This window comes from Oryzias latipes, chromosome 8 (assembly GCF_053564925.1).
Source record: "Oryzias latipes strain Hd-rR chromosome 8, Olatipes_Hd-rR_3.1".
Lineage (NCBI taxonomy): Eukaryota > Metazoa > Chordata > Actinopteri > Beloniformes > Adrianichthyidae > Oryzias > Oryzias latipes.
In genome coordinates this window covers 11,724,518-11,743,831 of record NC_136244.1, presented here as the reverse complement: position 1 = coordinate 11,743,831, position 19,314 = coordinate 11,724,518, and the positions used below count along the sequence as shown (strand labels likewise).

The 19,314-nt window shown below is 38.4% G+C and overlaps 1 protein-coding gene across 1 annotated transcript in view; it reads right to left on the bottom strand.

Moving 5' to 3' along the window:
• The window catches only part of mgat5b (alpha-1,6-mannosylglycoprotein 6-beta-N-acetylglucosaminyltransferase B), a 91,884-nt gene that overhangs the window by 48,180 nt on the left and 24,390 nt on the right, over positions 1–19,314 (bottom strand). Inside the window, exons 5-8 of the mRNA XM_023957678.2 lie at positions 18,675–18,748; positions 16,853–17,020; positions 12,623–12,787; positions 8,684–8,853 (exon numbers count right to left, since the gene is read on the bottom strand). Of these exons, the coding sequence (XP_023813446.1) occupies positions 8,684–8,853; positions 12,623–12,787; positions 16,853–17,020; positions 18,675–18,748 (577 nt within the window). The remainder of the gene's footprint in view (positions 1–8,683; positions 8,854–12,622; positions 12,788–16,852; positions 17,021–18,674; positions 18,749–19,314) is intronic.

Sequence of the window (19,314 nt, the reverse complement as noted above, 5' to 3'; positions counted from 1 at the left end):
ATGTGCTGGGTTGTATCAGGCCCCTCTTTGCACGGCCTACATCTTGGGTCTTGTGAGGTGTGGTAGATCTGAGCCTCTATTGCTCTGGTGCTCAGGACTTGTTCCTGAGCTGCCAGGATGAGTGCTTCAGTGCTGTCCTGTAGGCCAGCCTTTTCTAGCCGTTGGTAGGACTTCTTGATATCAGCCACTTCAGATATGGTTGGGTGATATGATGAGGAACTTTTGTGTCTTAACATCCGTGATCTGTATCTCTTCCTTTGACCATCTTATTATTCCTGCAGGGTACGTGATGACTGGCAGTGTGTAACTGTTTATTGCCTAGGTCTTGTTTTTGCAATTCAGCTGGCTTCTCAGGACTTGCCTTACTTGTGGGTTGCAGCTTTCCTTGTTGCCTGCTCCAGGTTGCCATTTGGCTTTGGAATTTCAAGGTAATTGTAACTGTACTCATTGTCTGTTATTGTTCCTTCTGGGAATGAGACCTCTTCTGTGTGGACTACCTTGCCTCTATTTGTCAACATCCAATTACAATTCTTGAACCCAAATGACATCCCAATGTCAGTACTGTAGCTCCTGGTGGTATGGATCCGAGTCAATGTCGCGCTTGCTCTTATCGTATAGCTTGATGTCATCCTCAGAGGAGGTGACTGATGGTGGCCCGATTTCTGAGTCAGTATCCATAGCCAGTCTTGTTGATTATTTGGCTGAGGGGGTTCAGACCTATGCAGAACAGCAGTGGAGACAGAGTGTCACCTTGTTATGTCCCACATTTGATGGACACTTGTGCAAGTGGCTTGCATTGGCTTCAAGGGTGGTTTTCCACAACTTCATTGAGTTTACTATGAAGGCTCTTAGAGTCATGTTGATGTTGTACAGCTCCAAGCATTCAGTGATCCACGTGTTTGACATGAGCTTCCATGTTGGAGAAAGTTAGATTATTGGCCGGTAGTTCGATGGTACTACCCCCTTTGAGGGATCACTCCATATCAGAATCTTTTGCACTTCCTTTAGTCATTGGGGGTGAGTGCCATCTTTTAGCAGCTGGTTCATTTGTGCTGCCAAGAGAAAAGAGTGCAGTGGGTTTCTTAAGCCAGTTTGGGTGTATAATGTCAGTGCCTGGTGCTGTCAAGTTCTTCATACCTGAGGCTCTTTCTTGGATGTCTGCCAAATACAGTTACCTGTTTCTTGGTTTTGTAAAATAACATTGTATAGCAGAAGACATTTGAACACTCACAAAGTCAATATGATTTCAACCCAAAAGTGGAATCCAAGTATTGTCAAACATCCTCGGCTAAGGAGAGTGTGAGGGAACGTTTAGTTTAGTTCAGTTTAGTTAATAATTTATCGGGACAGCGTGCAAATACATTAAGCTTAAAATGCAAAGATGCTTGCACCAGATTGTAGCTTGTTAGCTAAATTCTATCTGTAGTCCCTCTACAAAAAAATACATTATGGCTAAACATTATAAACACATTTAACAAAGGAAACAGTCTCAGAAAGAAATTCTCAAAAGAGAGAATAAAGGCATGTGGGTTGCATAAATTTACACCACTTGACAACCAACACTGCACACAATTTCTCTGTTTCACAGCTGGTCACCAGAACCATGGCAACTTAACAGTTTAGGGGAAGAGAGACTACAGAGACAAATGAGAAAAATAGACAACCCAGTAAATCTTCTTTGCTTCCAAACACAAGGGCCCAGACATCCACTGGGGAGGGACATAAAAGTTTATTATAACTGGGAGTTAGGACTTTACTGCAGGTTGCAGGACAGCAGGAGAGGAACTCACACAGAATGAGAGGAGTGACATGGCTGGGAGGAGAACCTGTCTGGCAAAAGGGTCTGTCACTCTAATGGCCCACTTGAGACAGGAAAATCACAGGTGGAGGGGAAAAACTCTGCTTTTTCTGTGGCTCAAAGTTCACATGTAAACAGTTCATGAAATTATATCAGGAAAAGCATCAGTGGCGAAGTCAAGTGCTAATTCTTACCTCTTTAATGGAAAAACACATTAAATTTCAAACCACGTTTAAGCGGCTAGAAAACTAGACTGTGTTTTTCATTTACCAAAAAAACAAATGGCTCAGAAAAAACAACTTAAATTCCAATAAATAAATAAATAACAGCCTTAAAGACACACTAAACTGCTTCACTATAATATAAAAACATCAGTATTTAGTCAATATTCTACTCTTATATAAAAGACAAATCCCCATGATTTCATCTGACTGATGGCTTACTCTGGCTATTTTTAACAATGCGTGTTTTTTTTGCTTTTCATCTTCAACCGGTGAAGCATCAGTCAGAAAGCTGCAGGCTGGTAGTGCATCAGCGCTTCTGGGGAAGTTTTGGATTTTGAAATGGCTTTTGGTTAGAGCTTAAAAGAAAGAGATTGCTTTTGATTTTCACATTTCTTGCCTTACCTTACCAAAAGTCTCAATTTCTACTTGGTTTATCACTTTCACTGTTTAGGATAGGTGAATTCTTAACTAATTCTATTGGTCGCTCGTCACATGACAGATCTTTATACTAAGAAATAAAAATGTGGTGGTAATTTATACTGTATTCTGCACTCAGCAGGACAACAAGATGTCAAAAATATATCAGATGGATGATGTCACAGAGAGATTCAATGTTAGAAAGTAGTTGAGAGTTACATGTATAGATTATATAGAATTAAAAATATATTATTTAAAAGTGTTTATTCCCAAATTTCTCCTCTCTGCTTTTAGAGATTTCTCTTTGACACCATTCAGCCGCTTTATTTTTCCCCCCTCCTGCGGTTCCTCGCTCCTGAGGTGTGTGATGTCATGCTCGATTGCAAGCTAATTACCTGCGGAGCACTTGGAGAAGATGAGAGGAGATCTTGAAGCAGAAGTGACAGCTGTCTTTGACCCTGAGCAGTGAGCTCTACCCCTTGCTGTGCTCATGCCAGCATCAGCCAGGTGACAGAAAAGTTGTGAAATGGAGCTTCAGTCTCCCTTTCCTTGTTCCAAGCAGACTGCTCTTCTTTCTTTTCTTTTCATTATACTTCTACATGGCTCTTCTTTCTGCTTTTCTCATACCAGAGTAAAATAATTGTGCTAGAAGTGTGATCAGATGTTTATTTCATCAGATTTTCTGATACCTTGCTTAGTTGATCTTGCAAATAATGATTTGTAATCAAGATAAATAATTTTTTATGTAGTTCCAGTAGTTCCAGGGGCGGAGCTACAGGGGAACAAGGGGGGCTACTTTGCCCCCCAAGTTTTGAGTCATATTAGTTTCATTATTGACAAATATTAAGAAATGAGCTACACAAGATTTTTTAAGTATTTAAACATTATTAAAAGCAGTATTTGTAAATGAAATCTTGAGCCTCTGAAATTGTCCCTTTCAGTAGTAGGGGTGTTGACGTCCAACAAGCTTATTCCTGATTGGCGACAATAGTTAACCTAGAAACGTTGACTCCGACCACTCCGACCAGCCACTGCCTTCTGGCTCCAACATGGCGATGGCCCTATCGCTGAAAGTGGCGACTGAATTGGTTTCATTCTGCAGGAGTCAAAGCTAAGGCCTTTTCTGTATGTGATGTCACACCTGCTCTGTCCAGTTCTCTATGTACAGTCAACGGTTTGTAGAAAAGTTTTTAGACTACAATGCAACACAATTTTTACCAAACATATTTCAATCTCCCCTTAATTCGAGGTTGTTGTTTTTTTTTTTTTAAAGACACACCGTCAAGTGTAGTCTTTACCATTACTGTCAGGTGTAGATTTTAGTCAAAAAGGCAGGGCTTGTAGAGTAAAAGGGGGGTATAGCGTAAGTCTACAACCACCTTTGTATTTTTGTCAACCTTTGACTTCGGGAAGAGGCCACCATCTTGAATTTAAAAAATACAAGCTCATTTAATATCAGAAACAAACGTAAACTTGTCGCTGGGATTTTTATCGATCATCTTGTAGCTTTTTAGGCATCAACGGCAAGCTACTATGGAAAAAATGTGGAATGTTGATCCACATTGATCTGTGGATCAATGATCTGCATTGAATTCCCCCACCACAGTGGCGGAATTCAAAACAGTTAATATCAATTGGGAAGGTGCACAAAATAGAAATATGCAAAAAAGAATAATAATAATGAGCAAGGAGACAATAAGGGGTTAAAACTTTAAACAAGTACAAACAAACATAGGAATAAATTATACAGATTGATCGTCAGGGTTAGATAGATTGGTTGAAAAGAAGCTGCAGTAAGCTATTTCTACGGTGAAAGAAATCTCACTATAAGCACCACGTGTACAAAACAGACATATCTGAGCAGAATGGTAAACAGAAAAGCAGCAAAACAGACTTAAACAAAGCCACCTCAGAGAATAAGCATTGCCAATCAGAGGCAATTATGTGATGCCAAGCAACAGCTTGACTCCTGCAGTAACTATATTCCCAGCGTTGCTTGGATGTCAATCAAAAGGAACCCTGAGCATATCAACCGCCTTCCCTGTATAAGAACCACAGCAGGTCACTCAGTGAAACCCTTTCTAAAGCCTGGACGTAAGAGAGAAGGTTGGGGAATGTAAATAGATGCAAGCCTGAGGGAATCTGTGGGAGCACAACCCACATAATGATGTGTCGATTTCAAAGTGTGTGGGAGATAGGGAGAAGTATTCTTGGTTTTGCTGATTTAAAGATACAAGGATGTATTCAGAATGATGGGCACAAAAAGACTTAATATTACTTTTGAAATTAATATTAATGGTGGTCCCAGGCTTGTTAGAAGCCTATGTTTTGATAATGATAACCAGGAAGACCTACTTATTACCAGAAATATACTTCATAAGAAAATTGGCGAGAAAACAGCAATAAATATAACAAACACATTGTGTAGGACAAGCAAATTACAAATTTAACAAATGAGATTCTTAAAGAATAGGGAATTATCAACCCATATTTTACTATACCTAGTGCTTACTGTTTAGGGTCACGGGGTTACTGGAGCTTATCCAGCTTCTGTAGGGTGAAGGTGGTGTAAATACTGGACAGTTAACTAACCCTTCACAAGTCAATTTAAACAATTGTTTATTTTTCTCTCTGTCTTCTGCTAATCCAGAATTGCCTTCACACAAAAGTCTTTTTTCAAAATGTTGACAACCCTAAAGCTACATTCACACTGCTCCCTGCGCACGTTCAAGCGCACGTTCAAGCGACCACGTTCAATGAAAAGACTGTGTTGACGTACGTCTCGACTCATGCTGTGAGCTGTGACCAGCAAGCTGGCTCGCCAAAGCTTCAATGTAATTTTATGCCATAAATTCAGCGTCGGAGAACCTTCTGACATGGTGGACTCCTTTTTTTCCATTATATTATCCCATAACTCTCAGCATTTTGTTTTTAAAATTAGCAAAATATGTGGCAGGAGTGAGCCGTGAGCCGCGCCCAACTCACAGACTATGGCTCGCAGCTGAAGAGCTGTCACTCATTGGGTGATCCCTCCCCGAAGCAGGATCCGCTGTCCAAGCCCGGGAAGTTTAAACTAAGTCAAAAGATTTTATTTAAGCCTATGTTCAAAAAAAGGGTTGGAGTGTAGTTAAAGACAATACAAAGCGTTAAGAGTACTAGTCTTCCATTTCTCTTAACTTTTTTATAATGGATGTTATTTATGCTTCACAAAATGCTCCACATCTTTCATCTTTGAGCACGGCTCCGGTAAACAGACAACTTTGGTGTTTTTTCTCTTTAATTTATGCCTTTATTTGTCGTAAATGTATGACTTCTTTCTTGTAAATTTAAAGTCTTAATTAAAAATTAAAACCATTTGGAAACTGGAACTAACAAAAATAGACCATTCATTGAATGGTCTTCTTGTTTGGTGCAGAAAATAGACAATAGACAAATTCTGACATGATTAGAATGCTGTATTTGGTGGAGGGATATATTTACCTCATAGAAAACTGCTTCACACACAAAAACACCTTTCTGTAATATCCTATTCAACATTCTACAACAAAAGCAGTTTTTGTAAATACGACATCATTTAATAGGTCCCACTTCTGCCACCACTGTACACCCCAACACCCTAATGAACCATTTTAAAATGCACTGTTGTAAGGGGTTTTGTGATTTATTCTTCCCCATGTTATGAGTGGGAAAAAAGCTACGTGAAGAGTCTAGGTGAGACAAAAGAAGAACATTCTAACAGCCAGATTGTTGTCCCTTAAGCTGATGCAGTGATGTAGGGATGCTGTCTGTAACAACACATTGATGCAACAGTGAGACACCTCCTTCCGGTCTGAACGAATTAGGAGAAAAAGTGGTGATTTATAATACTACCTTGTAGTGAAAATAGTTTTTAAGATAATTTTCCAACCTTTCCAGAGGAGAAAAACTGCAGCTCAGTACATCATGACGACAATTAGTCGGAGTAGATAATGGTATGGCAGGTAGAAGCACCCTTACTCCAGTTTCACCACCACACTGATCTCCCTTGGCAATTGTTATCAAAGTAGATCCTTCTTCACAGCAAAACATTTTTGGTCAAAGTGGGCTATTCCGACTTATCAAGGCTGTTTTTTCTCAACAAAATATAATCAAATGCTAAATAACAGGGCCATTTTACATTTATCAGTATTACTAATGTTAACAGTAAAAATTATAGATTGGAACCAATTTCACATCCTTTCTCTTGGATATAACAAAGTTAAAACAGCTTTAGTGTTCAGAACTGTTTTCATTATCATCTGGTTTCCCTTAACTTTTGAAGCTAACGTTTATCTTCATCCTCTGTAAAATATCTGCAGCTGGTTTAAACTTTACTTGTACACTAAATATTGGTGATTTTAAATGTGACTGACAGAAATGCAATTTAGATTTTCCTTTAACCCATAAGTTTTAATGTAGAAACTTCAGCCTCGTCCAACTCTTAATCCAAAAATAAAAAAAAGACAACTACGTTCTAGTTTTCTGAATATAATCAATTAACATACTGGTAATTTTACCGTTTGAACAACTTTATCAGTAGCATCATGGTGATATTAGACAGTTGGTTACATAATAGTATGCATTTTTATTATGGTCTGTGGGAGTAAACGATAAATCCATATTTGGAGTAAAGACTCCTGGTTTTTGTCTGTTAAATCCAAATTTGTTTTATTTTGAAGTCAAAGTTTCTTGTGTTTCCTCACTGGATCCTTTCTGCAAAAAGAAACTTTTCAAATACATTCATTTTTAAGAAACTATGCTAGCTTGGAGGTTTTAATTTAGTGGTTGGCGCAGTTGGTCAACTTAGTGACTTGACAGGAATGAGTCGAATGTGGTAGGGATAATTAAGTAGTTTTCCAAAACAAAACTCTCTTCAGCATCGAATTATAAACAAAACAAAAAAAAGCAGGTTGTGTTATTTTCCTCTGTGATCCGGTACCAACTGTCTCACAAACTGGTACTGGTCATTTCGGGCCCCTGTTCAAAAATATTTCAGTGTGGAACAACTTTCCTAAAGAGGCTTTGCCTTAAATTTGTCTTTTACTTTCACTCTAAAACTTTCACAACTATTTTTTTTTTTTTGGGGGGGGGGGGGGGGGTTCCCCTGTTTGTTTTAGTAAAGTCCTCTTTGCTTGACATAGATACACAGTGTGAAAGCAAGACAAAAAGAGAAAAATATCTAACCTTGTAGGAGAACAGAATCATAAAGAAAGGTGAAAGGTAATCCTCAGTGGCAAAGACAACAGAGCATCTTCCTGACTCCACATCACATAAGATACTTGCAAGGTTGCAACCATTTTTCTCAAGCAAACACTAAACAGCAGATGAAATATATAAAAAAGTCCTTCAGTGCCCAATAGAAAGGTGATTGTTTCATTATTTTGGATCAGTTTTTGAAGGTTCATGTATTTTATTTTAAGTCTGGTAAGTCCTGGAGTTTCTTAAATTGTGTATTAAACATAGTTACATTAAAAGAAGCATTTTTTTATTTTATTTTTTATAATTTCCCATAGGGGATGGTATATTCCAGGAAAGCGCTTTGAATTCAATTTGCAAAATTACAGAACATGAAGATGCTCATGACTTTAAATCATCCTAAACAGTTTTGGACATATCTGTGTTAGGAAGCACTTAGTAAAAAAAAAATCCCTGATTTAAAAAAAAGCGCTGAGCAGAATCTGAACAACCATGTTCAGCATTTGGCATGGTGTTGCCACGACTCTGACAAGGCACACACACACACGTGCCCAAGGCCCTTGTGTTTATAGTGAAGAGTGACAAGCCCATTTTCCAGCAGGATTCAGAGAGCGGCAAGAGGACAGGATGTGCAGAAGCTAAAAAGGGGCCCTCAGGCTAAAACAGCACGAAAAAAATAACAGACACACTTACGGCCACGTGTGTGTGTGGGGCCAAGAACGATGGAAAAAACCTTCCAATGAACCTTTCTTTTTCTTCTTCTTGTTTTTTCATTATTATTTTGTCTGTATCTAACTGAGTGTATGTGTGTTGAATTAACTATGCAAATGATTGTTTGTCTCTGCTCTGTGTTCCACAGACTAAGGAAGTTCCTACCAAGAATAAAAGTAACACTGATTTGATTTGATTTGATTTCTTAAATCAATTTTAATCGTAGTCTTAGGAGCTGATCCCACTTATTTTGATGGAAAAATGGCTTAAACAGATCTGAAAAAATACTAGGGTTGGAGAAATAAAGATTGGAGCTTACCCATGCAGCTCCTTCAGAGAAACTGAGATCTTGACGTTATGTCCAAGAACGTGTAGAGCTGTGACAATGTCGGCCCACTGCACCATCTCACCTAAAGGACCTCCCTTCAGGACTTTGGGACTGAACACGTCTCCAGACTCCTCTGTCAAAAAGCCGATATGGACTAGAATCTGAATGCAAAAAAAAAAAAAAAAAATCTGTCAAGGCAGAAGAGAAGTGGATTGAAACCCACCTTTGAGTACGATTAGTTCCTTTAACAGCAGTAATTTCCCACGTTTATCCGTTTGATCATAGGTGATAGTTTCTCCAGGAAACATTTCTATTATTTTTCGAATGAGCATATTATAAAGACAGATTGACACACACAACTTCAAAGCACAATACTTAATCAACCATGGATTGTGCTGAAGCAGAAAATAAATATAACCTGTAAAGGAATCGTCTGTATTCAAATAAAATTGATTTGATTGCTGACGAGGAGGGTTTTAATTCCCAGGCTACTTCACACTTGATCAAATTCGACTTTTTAACAGATGGTGTTTTTAATAAAGCAATTTTTCAAACATTTTTATTAATATTAACAAAATGATTCAGTCTGTGTTGAAAAAAAAAACGGAATAATAAAACAACTCATGAACAAAATTAGAGAAAAAATTAAAAATGGTGCAAAAAAAATCAGTCCCACAGAGAATTTCTTTTCTAATTTCTAAACCAATTAACAGAATAATGTGATATCAGACAAAAAGACTAAACATGTTTTACTGACATGAAGTGACTTCATTATGAAACACTTTTTATTCGATCTACTAGCACATTTATTGTCCTCATGGCTGTGATGGATGATCCTTGAAAATCTTCTTCCAAAAGATGATAGCAAATTTTAAAGTGGACTACACTGAAAAATTTATAGAGTGGTGTTCTGACAGCCAGTGGAGCTCATCTGAAGTTCCTCAACAGCAGCTCTGGACATGCAGACCGTGGTCTTAAGGCTCCTGAGAAACATGGATCGATAAGATACCTGCAGGAAGGTAAAAACATCCTTTATTTGAATGAACAATACAGCCATTCTTCGTGGTCTAAAGGTGGGTCCATCAAAAGCTCAGCAGAAATACAAAGTTGACCGAGGCTGATTTACAAAGGAAGAATGTAACTATAGACTATGAAGCTACTCTGAGTTTTTTTTAAAGGGGCGTTCAAGGGCAACCAGAACAGAGAAGCATGAACACATCACCTTGATTTTAGCTTCATTACAATTTTTAAAATTCATGTTAAGATTATTTTATTTGCTTTTAAATCTAATGATATCACTCTGAGATGTTAGAGGCTCCCTTTTCTCATGGGCTGACTGATCAGCTGCTTTTAAAAGCCCCCCAGATGCAGCGTGAGCTCAGAGGTGATGGGGCTTTCGCTCTAAAACTATAGACCCATTTCAAAGAAAATTGTGTTTTTAACATATATTTCCGATAATGGAGGGCATATATCAAAGGGAAATTAGGACTCCAAAATCCTTCAATCCTTCAAAATTAGACCTTTTAGAGCAGGTTTCACAGTTAAGGGTCCATCACATTTTAGGTATAACCCCTGAAATGGAGTACTTTTAGTGGGAATAAGTGCCAGCAGAAAAATATGATAATCCATGAGGAAATTAACTATGCTAAAACATCAACAAATGCCATAAATGTATATGTTCAAATTTTGTATCAAAGTAATACACAGAACACTGGAAGTTAGCATCTGCTTTTTCTGCCTCCAAAAAACTCTTGGCTCATGTAACCCTTGTGCTATCCTAGGCACTTTAACATTGGGAGTTGGGTCATTACATGAAATCTTTCCACCTTTATCCACCTTTATCATGGTAGGGAGAACATGTCAAAGTAAGGGTGGGGTCATCTAAGATAGCACAAGGGTTAACCCTTGTGCTATCTTAGATGATAATGTAATGTAATCTAACGTAATGTAATGTAATGTAATGTAAAAAGGCAGGAATTTTTCACCTATGGAGTCAAGTAAAATGTTACACACGATACACCTTTTCAATGGTACTTTTTGGTTTCCCCTTTAGTTATTGGTAAAGAAAAAGGTGCAATTATTTAAAAAAAAATAAACGATCTGTATAAAGACTACTTCCAAGCAACAGCGATCTTTATATTTAACCATGGCTAAAAAAAATTAGTGGTGGCAGTTTTTCCTGTAAAACCAGAACATGACCATCACTTTCCTAATGACTCATAGCTTCCCCACGTTTTATAAGCTGAAAGAAAAAGTAGGGCTGAATGCAGTTTTTCTCTGGGAAACCATAAAAGCCTCGATCAAAATAAGAACAGCAAACGTAAATAAGAGCAGGAACGAAAGGGAGGCTAGGGAGAGCCATTCTGCAAAACACCTCTTCACACAAATCACTCCATTTCTGCTTCCTTAACAGCACTCGGCATTTTGAACAATGGAGGCCAGGCCTGTGGGGTCAGGCTAATGGACAGTAACCATTGCTGTCAAACACACCATTACAGCAAACAAAGCTGTGTACAGCAGTAGGGGGAAAAAAAGTGGGCATTTGGGGGAAAACGTTATCAACGGAGCAAATTTGAATTCAATCAACTGAAACTGCTTTTTTTGCAACAAAAAAAAACTGTTAACAATAATTTATTTAACTATTCTAATAATTTTTTGATCTACAGTCCCAATTAACTGAGTAAAAACAATTACTAAATATTTTTTCTTTAGTGCGGACGACACCAAAGGATGATTTTTGTGGGGTTAATTCTCTTAAAGTTAGAGAATCTTGTTAAGGTTTTACATGACGGAAAGATCACAGCCAGTCATTTTTATCAGACATAATCCACCAGGCAAAGCTTTTTTTTTTGCCACCTGCAGGAAATGTCCCTCTAAATGTCAGCGGTGAGAGTGCACCATAGCAAATAAATGTCTGCAAACTTTCCTCCCTGTCATTATCTGCAATTGCCTCTAACTCAGCTTGCAATGATTCACATCAGGCTGCTAAAGATAAGAAATATTAGTCCAACAAAATGTCACGGCTCTTTTGATAGTTTTGTATCCTGACTTTAAGGTATCAAAGGTTTGTACGTAGTTTTGAATACATGATATTTTACTATTTTATTTGATTTTTTCCTTAAAGACTCATTTTATAAACTGCATAAGAAAACAGAAATAAAACCATGTATTGGGACTTTTTAAGCAATGAGCTTATTGGCCATGACACGTTGGTCATCCCCAGCTGTGGTTCCCAACCTTTTCAGATCACAGAGCGCTTTATTGTCAGACAATATTTTCGCAGACTGGCTTGTTGGAGGCTAAAGTTGGCAGTTTTATTTTTTAGCCTACAGTTTCCCTCAACATTTGAGGGTAAAGTTTATCTTTATCCTCTGTAAAATATCTGCAACTTTATTTGTACTCTAGATTTTGTGTTGGAACCATTAAAATGTGAATTAAATTATCCCTTAACCAAAAAATGTAAGAGTGGAAGCTAAAAAAGTCAGACGCCAACTTCTGCCCTGTCTGACTTTCGAGGTGCTTCAGATAAATAAATAGTGAAAAAAGGTCACTAAAACTGTTTTGTTTTCTAAATATAATCATAAATATGAATCCACCGTTTGAGCAACTTTATTAGCAGCATCCTTGTAACCTTAGACAGTTGCTTGCTGAATGTTTTCCCGAAATCCCGTACGACACGCCTACATCATCTAGTTGAAGCGTTTGCTGCGACCCGTCAAGGTAGCAAGATGAAAGTGCATGAACAGTTTGGTCTACGGGCTCACAGAGAGGTCAATGGCTTTGACACGTCCTGCAGCCCCTTGCATGCCCCCGCACAGGCTTGCCCATTTTACGCCTGCAGGCGCCTGTATCTCCTATTAAGGGCACTTGCGACTAAGGCCTACTATGAGCAGATATAGGAAGACGTGTGCAAAAGCTCCTCATATTCACTTTTTTTTTGTCCCTCCAGCGGTTGCGCAGCTTTTCATCCAGCCGTCGAGCTGCAGAAACCCACTGCGCTGCCAGTCTGCGGATGCGTCTCTTCATGAAGCTCAGGGACTCCTTCCCGGTGCCGACCTGCTCCAGAAGGGCGCCGATGTCAGACTGGAAAACAGCCTGGAGTGCACAAAGAAGTCCACATGATCACTCAATATAGACAGCTTCCACCGTAATTTAGTCATTAAATAACTAACTAGACAATGTGGTTTCATTGTGGTTATGGAATGTTTTTATAGGATAATTTAATTAGGAGATGTTCTTCCCAGTGTGGCTTGTGATGAAACCATAAGTAGGCTTGCTGAGATTCCTTAATGTTGAAAATGTTCCAATCAAATGAAACTGGGATTTCATAAACATATAATTTATTATGTAAATTCCAAGACAGAACCTTCATGAAAAAGAGCCACTATTTGACAATAACCTTTAACTGTCCTGTTAAAAGGTCCCAGCGATGACCTTTAGCTACTAAGGCATTCAATTCCGACAGAGGGTTGGCTTTTCATGATCACATGCACTCATCAAGGTTTCTTTTGCTGGAAGCAGCAGAGCAGCCTCAGAGAATCTCTGCATTGAAGATTTTCTTCTTCCTCCACAGAGCAGCTTCCATATGGCCGGGGAGTACAAGTTTGGACTTATCACATCAAAGGGACAGACTTCTGAAGCTCATCTTCATGTTTTCAATCTTCATAGACAGACTTCAGTCTTGCTTTGATGTAAGGCTGTTTGAGTAACAGAATTTTTCCTGGGCAATGGCTTCCGCCATGACGAAGAGCCTTCATGACATTTTCCTGTAGAACATTATGTCCAGAAGAGGAAGCCATGTAAGAAAAAAGCTGTCTGCATTATTTGCTCTCATTACGATGCTTCTTTTTGTTTTTTTGAACCAATTATAATAAATTATGTGTTTCGGCGAGTCACATTTTAACAGCAACTACCTTCTGCCTAAACTCCAAATCGATTTTCATACAAATTTTGTAAACAAAACATTTTGTACATGTACCAAATGAAATCCTCAACATTCAATAAAATTTCAGAGTAAAAATTCCATGAGTGCCAGTGTTTTAGTCAAATGTCAAACGTTGCATTGCTGTGTCTCCTGATAGGGAAAAGTCAACTAACATACTATTAAACTGTATTTTAGACAAAAAGCACGGGGGCCCTGAAGTGCATATCACACTGACGAATCACTAAACGCAAAAACATATTAAAGACCACAATGATAGCAAAAAGTAAAAACAAATGACAAAACAGCATTACATTTAAGAAATAAAAAAAGAAAAGTTTCAGAAAACAAAAGTGAAATTTTATAAAACAAGACAAAAGAAGAAAACTGAAGAGGTATTTACTACGTGACACTGCTAATAGGATGATGACGTTTGATTTTTGACGTTTGACTTTCTTCAGCTGCGTCTTCAATTTCTGCATACTAATAAAAGTTTGATGATTAGTATGTTAGTATGGAGGATAACCAGTATCGTTTCCTGCCAAATAACTTTTGGTTGAAATGATGGACAAACTTCATCATCCACTCAGCAATGTCCCATAGTATCTACTTTTTCCAGTTTCTGTAAAAAAGAAAAAAAGCATTTCGGAAAACAAAAGTAATTTCCAGAAATCAAAATGAAATCTTAAAAAACTGAAATAAAAAAAGAAACCTGATTATCCTTTAAAGTTAAAGTCTCAATATCTGTCACACACCTAGGTGTGCGAAATTTGTTCTCCACATTTGACTCCGCATTTGTGTCTGCGGTGAGCTGCGATGGGCTGCAGACACAATCCTTGAGCGTCAGGCATTGGGTCCCATTTTTAAACCCACGACCTCCCAGTTACACGGCGGACACTCTAACCACAAGGCCACTGAGCTGGTTTACCTACCGCCTACATCAAAACACATTCCACCACCCTACACAGAATGAATACCTTTAAAGAAATTTGTTGACACAGACGCATCAATGACGAAAAAAAAGGTAAATGGCGTATACTTATATAGCCCTTTAATACCTGGCTAGAAGGTCTTCATGGTCACATTCACAAACACATAGACATACTGAGGATGATTGTAAGATAGTTACATTAAGTTAAAAATTTGGTCTATCTAGTATGGCAAGCAAAAGGAATCATAAACCCCCTTGACTGTATAAAACAGGGGTTCTCAAAGATTTTGTTGCAGAGGGCCAAATTAGGAACTCGACATCAGACTGGGGACCAATTTTGGTGGGCAAAAAATGGATAAACAGAAAAAGTTGTTTTTAAAAACTTTAATGACCAAGTGTCATTCGTACAGTTAACAAGGTCCTCCAGATGTTTTCCCAGTTGCGGTCGGTGGTTGCTGCCCGCAGATCTTCTACTCGTCTAGTAATTGTATCATTTGATAGAATTATTTCTTCAAATGTTTTCTTTTGCTCTAGACAAACAATGTCATCTCCTTTCAGCATAAATTCTTTTTACAAACTCCCTGTCACTTAAAAGCTTCCTACGCTGGAGCATTTCCAACAACATATCTAGCTTCTGTCACAGCTTCACTGGATTTAGCCATTTTTGTAAACATCTGGTGTGCTGCATAGCCTCGTTGTAGTTGTTGGAGCTTGTTGTTGCGCTCCTCACCGGTAAATTTGTCCTAGTTTTTATGATTTGTAACATAGCGACAGTTTATTTTGAATTCTGGATTGCATTTACCTGCTTGCACATCAGGCACATGACTTTATCTAGCCCATGAGGTACGACAAAACTAAGCATTTGACCACTTAGCTTGAAAGCGCCTTTTCTCCTCACCAACACAATGTTTTTTCTTAAAGGAACCTGCTCTAGCTCTCATTTATTGAGGGCCACAAAGAAATCTTCCCGCCATTGGCCCACATGCCGCACTTTGAGAACCCCCGGTGACCAGTAATTGCTGAAGCAGGGCTAACTGTAAAACAAGCAGAGCAGTAGCTCACGGGTGACACGGTTCAGATTTGTCTATCTTGTATGGCAACCCAAAAAGATCATAAGGTGTCAAGAGAATCCACATAAAAAACAGCCATCAAAAAACACAGTTTTTTAAGTCATTTGTCCTGTTTTATGAGTTTTTTTTTTTTTTTTTTTGCTTGCCATACTCACTTTTCTTTAAACCTCTCACACAGGGACACCTGGTTTGCAGAGCTACCCCAAAAACCTTATCAGTGGGACTATAGGTAAAAATAAAGACAAAAAGAAAAAAAAATTCTTATAAAAACATTAAATCATAAATGTTGATCTCTAAGTACATTACATCTAATTCAGAAAAAAAATTATATACATATTTAGACTGAAAGGAAAACCAATTGAGACATCCCACATCTGTTCATAACATCTGGGTTTAGCTTTTTAGTCATGATGATTAAAAGTGTAAGGCGTACAGACAAGCTGTCAAACTGAATTTTCTCTTGTACCTTTGGGTACAACGTTTCTGAATATTTGCCTGAGGGGATTTTAAATTTGTCTCATCATATGCTCACACAGTACATCTTTACTTCGCTCAGTGTAATCAATGTCTGAGTTAACACTTTTTAAGTGATAGTGGATCATGGAGTAAAGACAGAGACAAAAAATACTCCCAAATGAAAGCTGCAGATCTGTCAAACCCATTAATTTATTTAAATTCCACTCAAAGACAAATATCAATGCCATCGCTATACTGAGGACAAGAAGTGCAGATTTATTATTGGTCCCAGGAGCAATTTATGTTAGGAGAGCTAAACGTGAAGTATCAAAGGGGAAGCCTCGGGATTAGACAAAAACGGCTGGCAATTAGAGCAGAAGGCAGAACGGCAGGGGAAACTCCTGGCCTTTAGTACCAGCTTCATGGCTGTGGGGGGATAACTGGAGCGAGGAAGCAAAGACGAAGAGTAGGGCAACCTTGTGGGGGTGACGAGAAGTTCAGCGCATCTGTGTTTGCTCTGAAGACACAAAACTAATTGATGCAGCAATGCAAACACAAAGAGAAACTAGTGCTTGAGAGGAGGCAATGTGTGAGTCGGAGAGTGTAGAGGAACATTTTTCTTAATGCATCTGCAGAAACAAATATGCAGAAATCCTACTAAGATCTTACTATAGCAGTCTTTACGATTACTACAAAACTAAAACTGTTTTTATATGTTTAAGTACTAATACTGCATTTGCAATGCCTTGGAAGTAACACAAACAACGTGGACTTTGGATTACCTGTTTCCTGGCGAGAGGCTTCACGGTGGGTGTCGTGGTCTGATTCCTCCAGACCAGTGGGGGGCAGAACCACTCCACCTCACTCAGATAGATGAGAAAAGAGCAATCTGAGCCATCGACACCGTAAAATGCATAGCAAGGGTCTGAGGTCCAGCGAGCACGCATCCACTGGAAAGCAAAAATACATTTTGTTTTAAAGATGTAAACCTGGAAGATGTTTTCCAATTACAACTGCACAGCAAATTCCTTTGAGTATATCCTCTTTAATGCAACTTCAGTTGGCATAAATGCTTCAGAACAAAATAAATGTCTTTAAATTTTAATACATTTGAATTTATGAGTTGTGTAATCTTGCACTCTTGTGTACAGAATTTCGTTTTTAATCCTGTCCTTAGCTGTTAACTTTTTGGGGCAAAATTGTGTCAAATGTATTCCTGATTAATAACTAATGTGCAAGGTTGATACTTTAAATCTCATTTAAATCCCACAAAGGATTGTCTTTTTTTTTCTTCTCTTTTTTTTCTACATTATTGATTTTTTTTTCTTTCCACAAATTGTTCTTGTAATATGTTAGTGTTGTCTGTTTTGAAAATATGTTAAAAACTCAATAAAAGAAATGTAAAAAAAGAAATCCCACAAAGGACAAAAAAAGAAAAGAAAAATTTACATTTTACATAGCATGTTTAAAAAACAAAAAGGAAGTGAGTTGTGAAAGTTACTTTTTGTAGTTGCTTTAACACATCAAAGCTTACTTATAATGACCTGTGATAGAAGAGTTTAACGTCTGTTTAACCTTTATTAAAACTTTGACAACAGCTAAAGCAAAACTAATTCTAAAAAGTACACAATTTTCTTCTGTTTTTGGTGTATGTGCTGGAGTAAAACACACCTACATCCTACAAGACAGGCTAGCCCGGTTACACTTTTTAAAAACATATAGAATTTGACAATATGGTGTCTTTTTAAGTTTTGTGGCTCGTAAGTCCCATTTAGAAGGTTAACCACTGGTCTTTCACTTTTCCTCATCTGTTTACATGCCCTCTCGCTAACTTACAGCCACTCACACCCCAACCTAACACAAGACACTTCACCCTCCTTGCCTCCAGTGTTGCTCCACTGGTGTGTGAATGTGTATGAATGATACCGGTGATGGTCAGAGGGGCCGTAGGCGCGAAATGGCAGCCACGCCTCTGTCAGTCTGCCCCAGGGCAGCTGTGGCTACAACCATAGCTTACCATCACCAAGTATGAATGAGGAGTGAATGAATAATGGACACAATGTAAGCGCTTTGGGTGTCTTGAAAAGCGCAGATAAATCCAATCCATTATTATTATTATTATGCTGTTAGGCAGTAGCATGAAAGACCCACACCGGACTAGCTCATTGCACCTCCTGTAAATCAAACTCTGGTTTCCCATGCGCCAGCCCTACACCCAACCATCTGAGCCATCAAGCTGCTATCAACCGGTGAAACAAAACTGGCGAGCAACACTGGAGCTACCCAGCTGTACAGCTTCAAAACAGATTCCATATCGGACGTGGAAAATGAAGATGAACATGGATCTATTTGTCTGCAAGCAGATGCATCAGAATGGCGAGGAGCAGGGAGAGAGTTTCTACTATTTTATTTTACAGCTACTTTTTGTTTATGTTCTTCCGGTTGTTTATAGTAAATTTTTGTTTTCTGTTTTTCTTGAAAAAGTCTCTACGTATCTAGTTGTCTTGAAAAACTGTTTTGTTGTCATCAAATAAAGTCACCGTATAAAAAAAAAAGATCATCATTTTTGGGCAATTTTCTTTCTGTCTGAGGCCAAAATCTTACATCCATCTTGCTGGTGCAGTCTGGGTAACGGGGATCCTTGGGAATCTCACATTGTCCAAAAGCCCCATCTTTGGCTGATGAGAAAAAAAAAGTAAGGTGTAAAAAATTCTCACACAAGCATAAATCAGTTAGAAAAATGGCAAAAAACACAAAGCACAAAACTAGCATTAAAAAAACAAATTGCTATTTGTGCAAAATTGTTGGAGCTGTTATTTTTAGATGCCTCTCTATGGGTCTCTACAGTCTTTCCTCCAGTCTTTAGAGCACAATAGACTAGCAGGAAGGATAACAAGCTCTTTGAATAGACCAGTTTGTTAAAGCCTATTCATCAGATGTACTATACATAGACTGAATTACTGTGAATCATAAAAAAATAAAGATCTCCCTTCCCCCATCCTGCATCCCATTTTCCCTCCTCGCAACGCTCTTGTCTTTCTCTGTTTCTCATCTGTCAATCACTCTGCCCCCCCCCCCAAATCCCAGCACTGGTTAGCTTAATTAAAAGAGCAGTCTCAGCTCCTGTACCCGCCTCTTGCCAAATGTCAAAGTGTGCAATCAAACACAAATAATTGCCCACCGTTCTTATTAGCATGATAAAGAAAGAGCCCAGGGAAAAGCGCTGTAGCCAGAACGGCAGCAG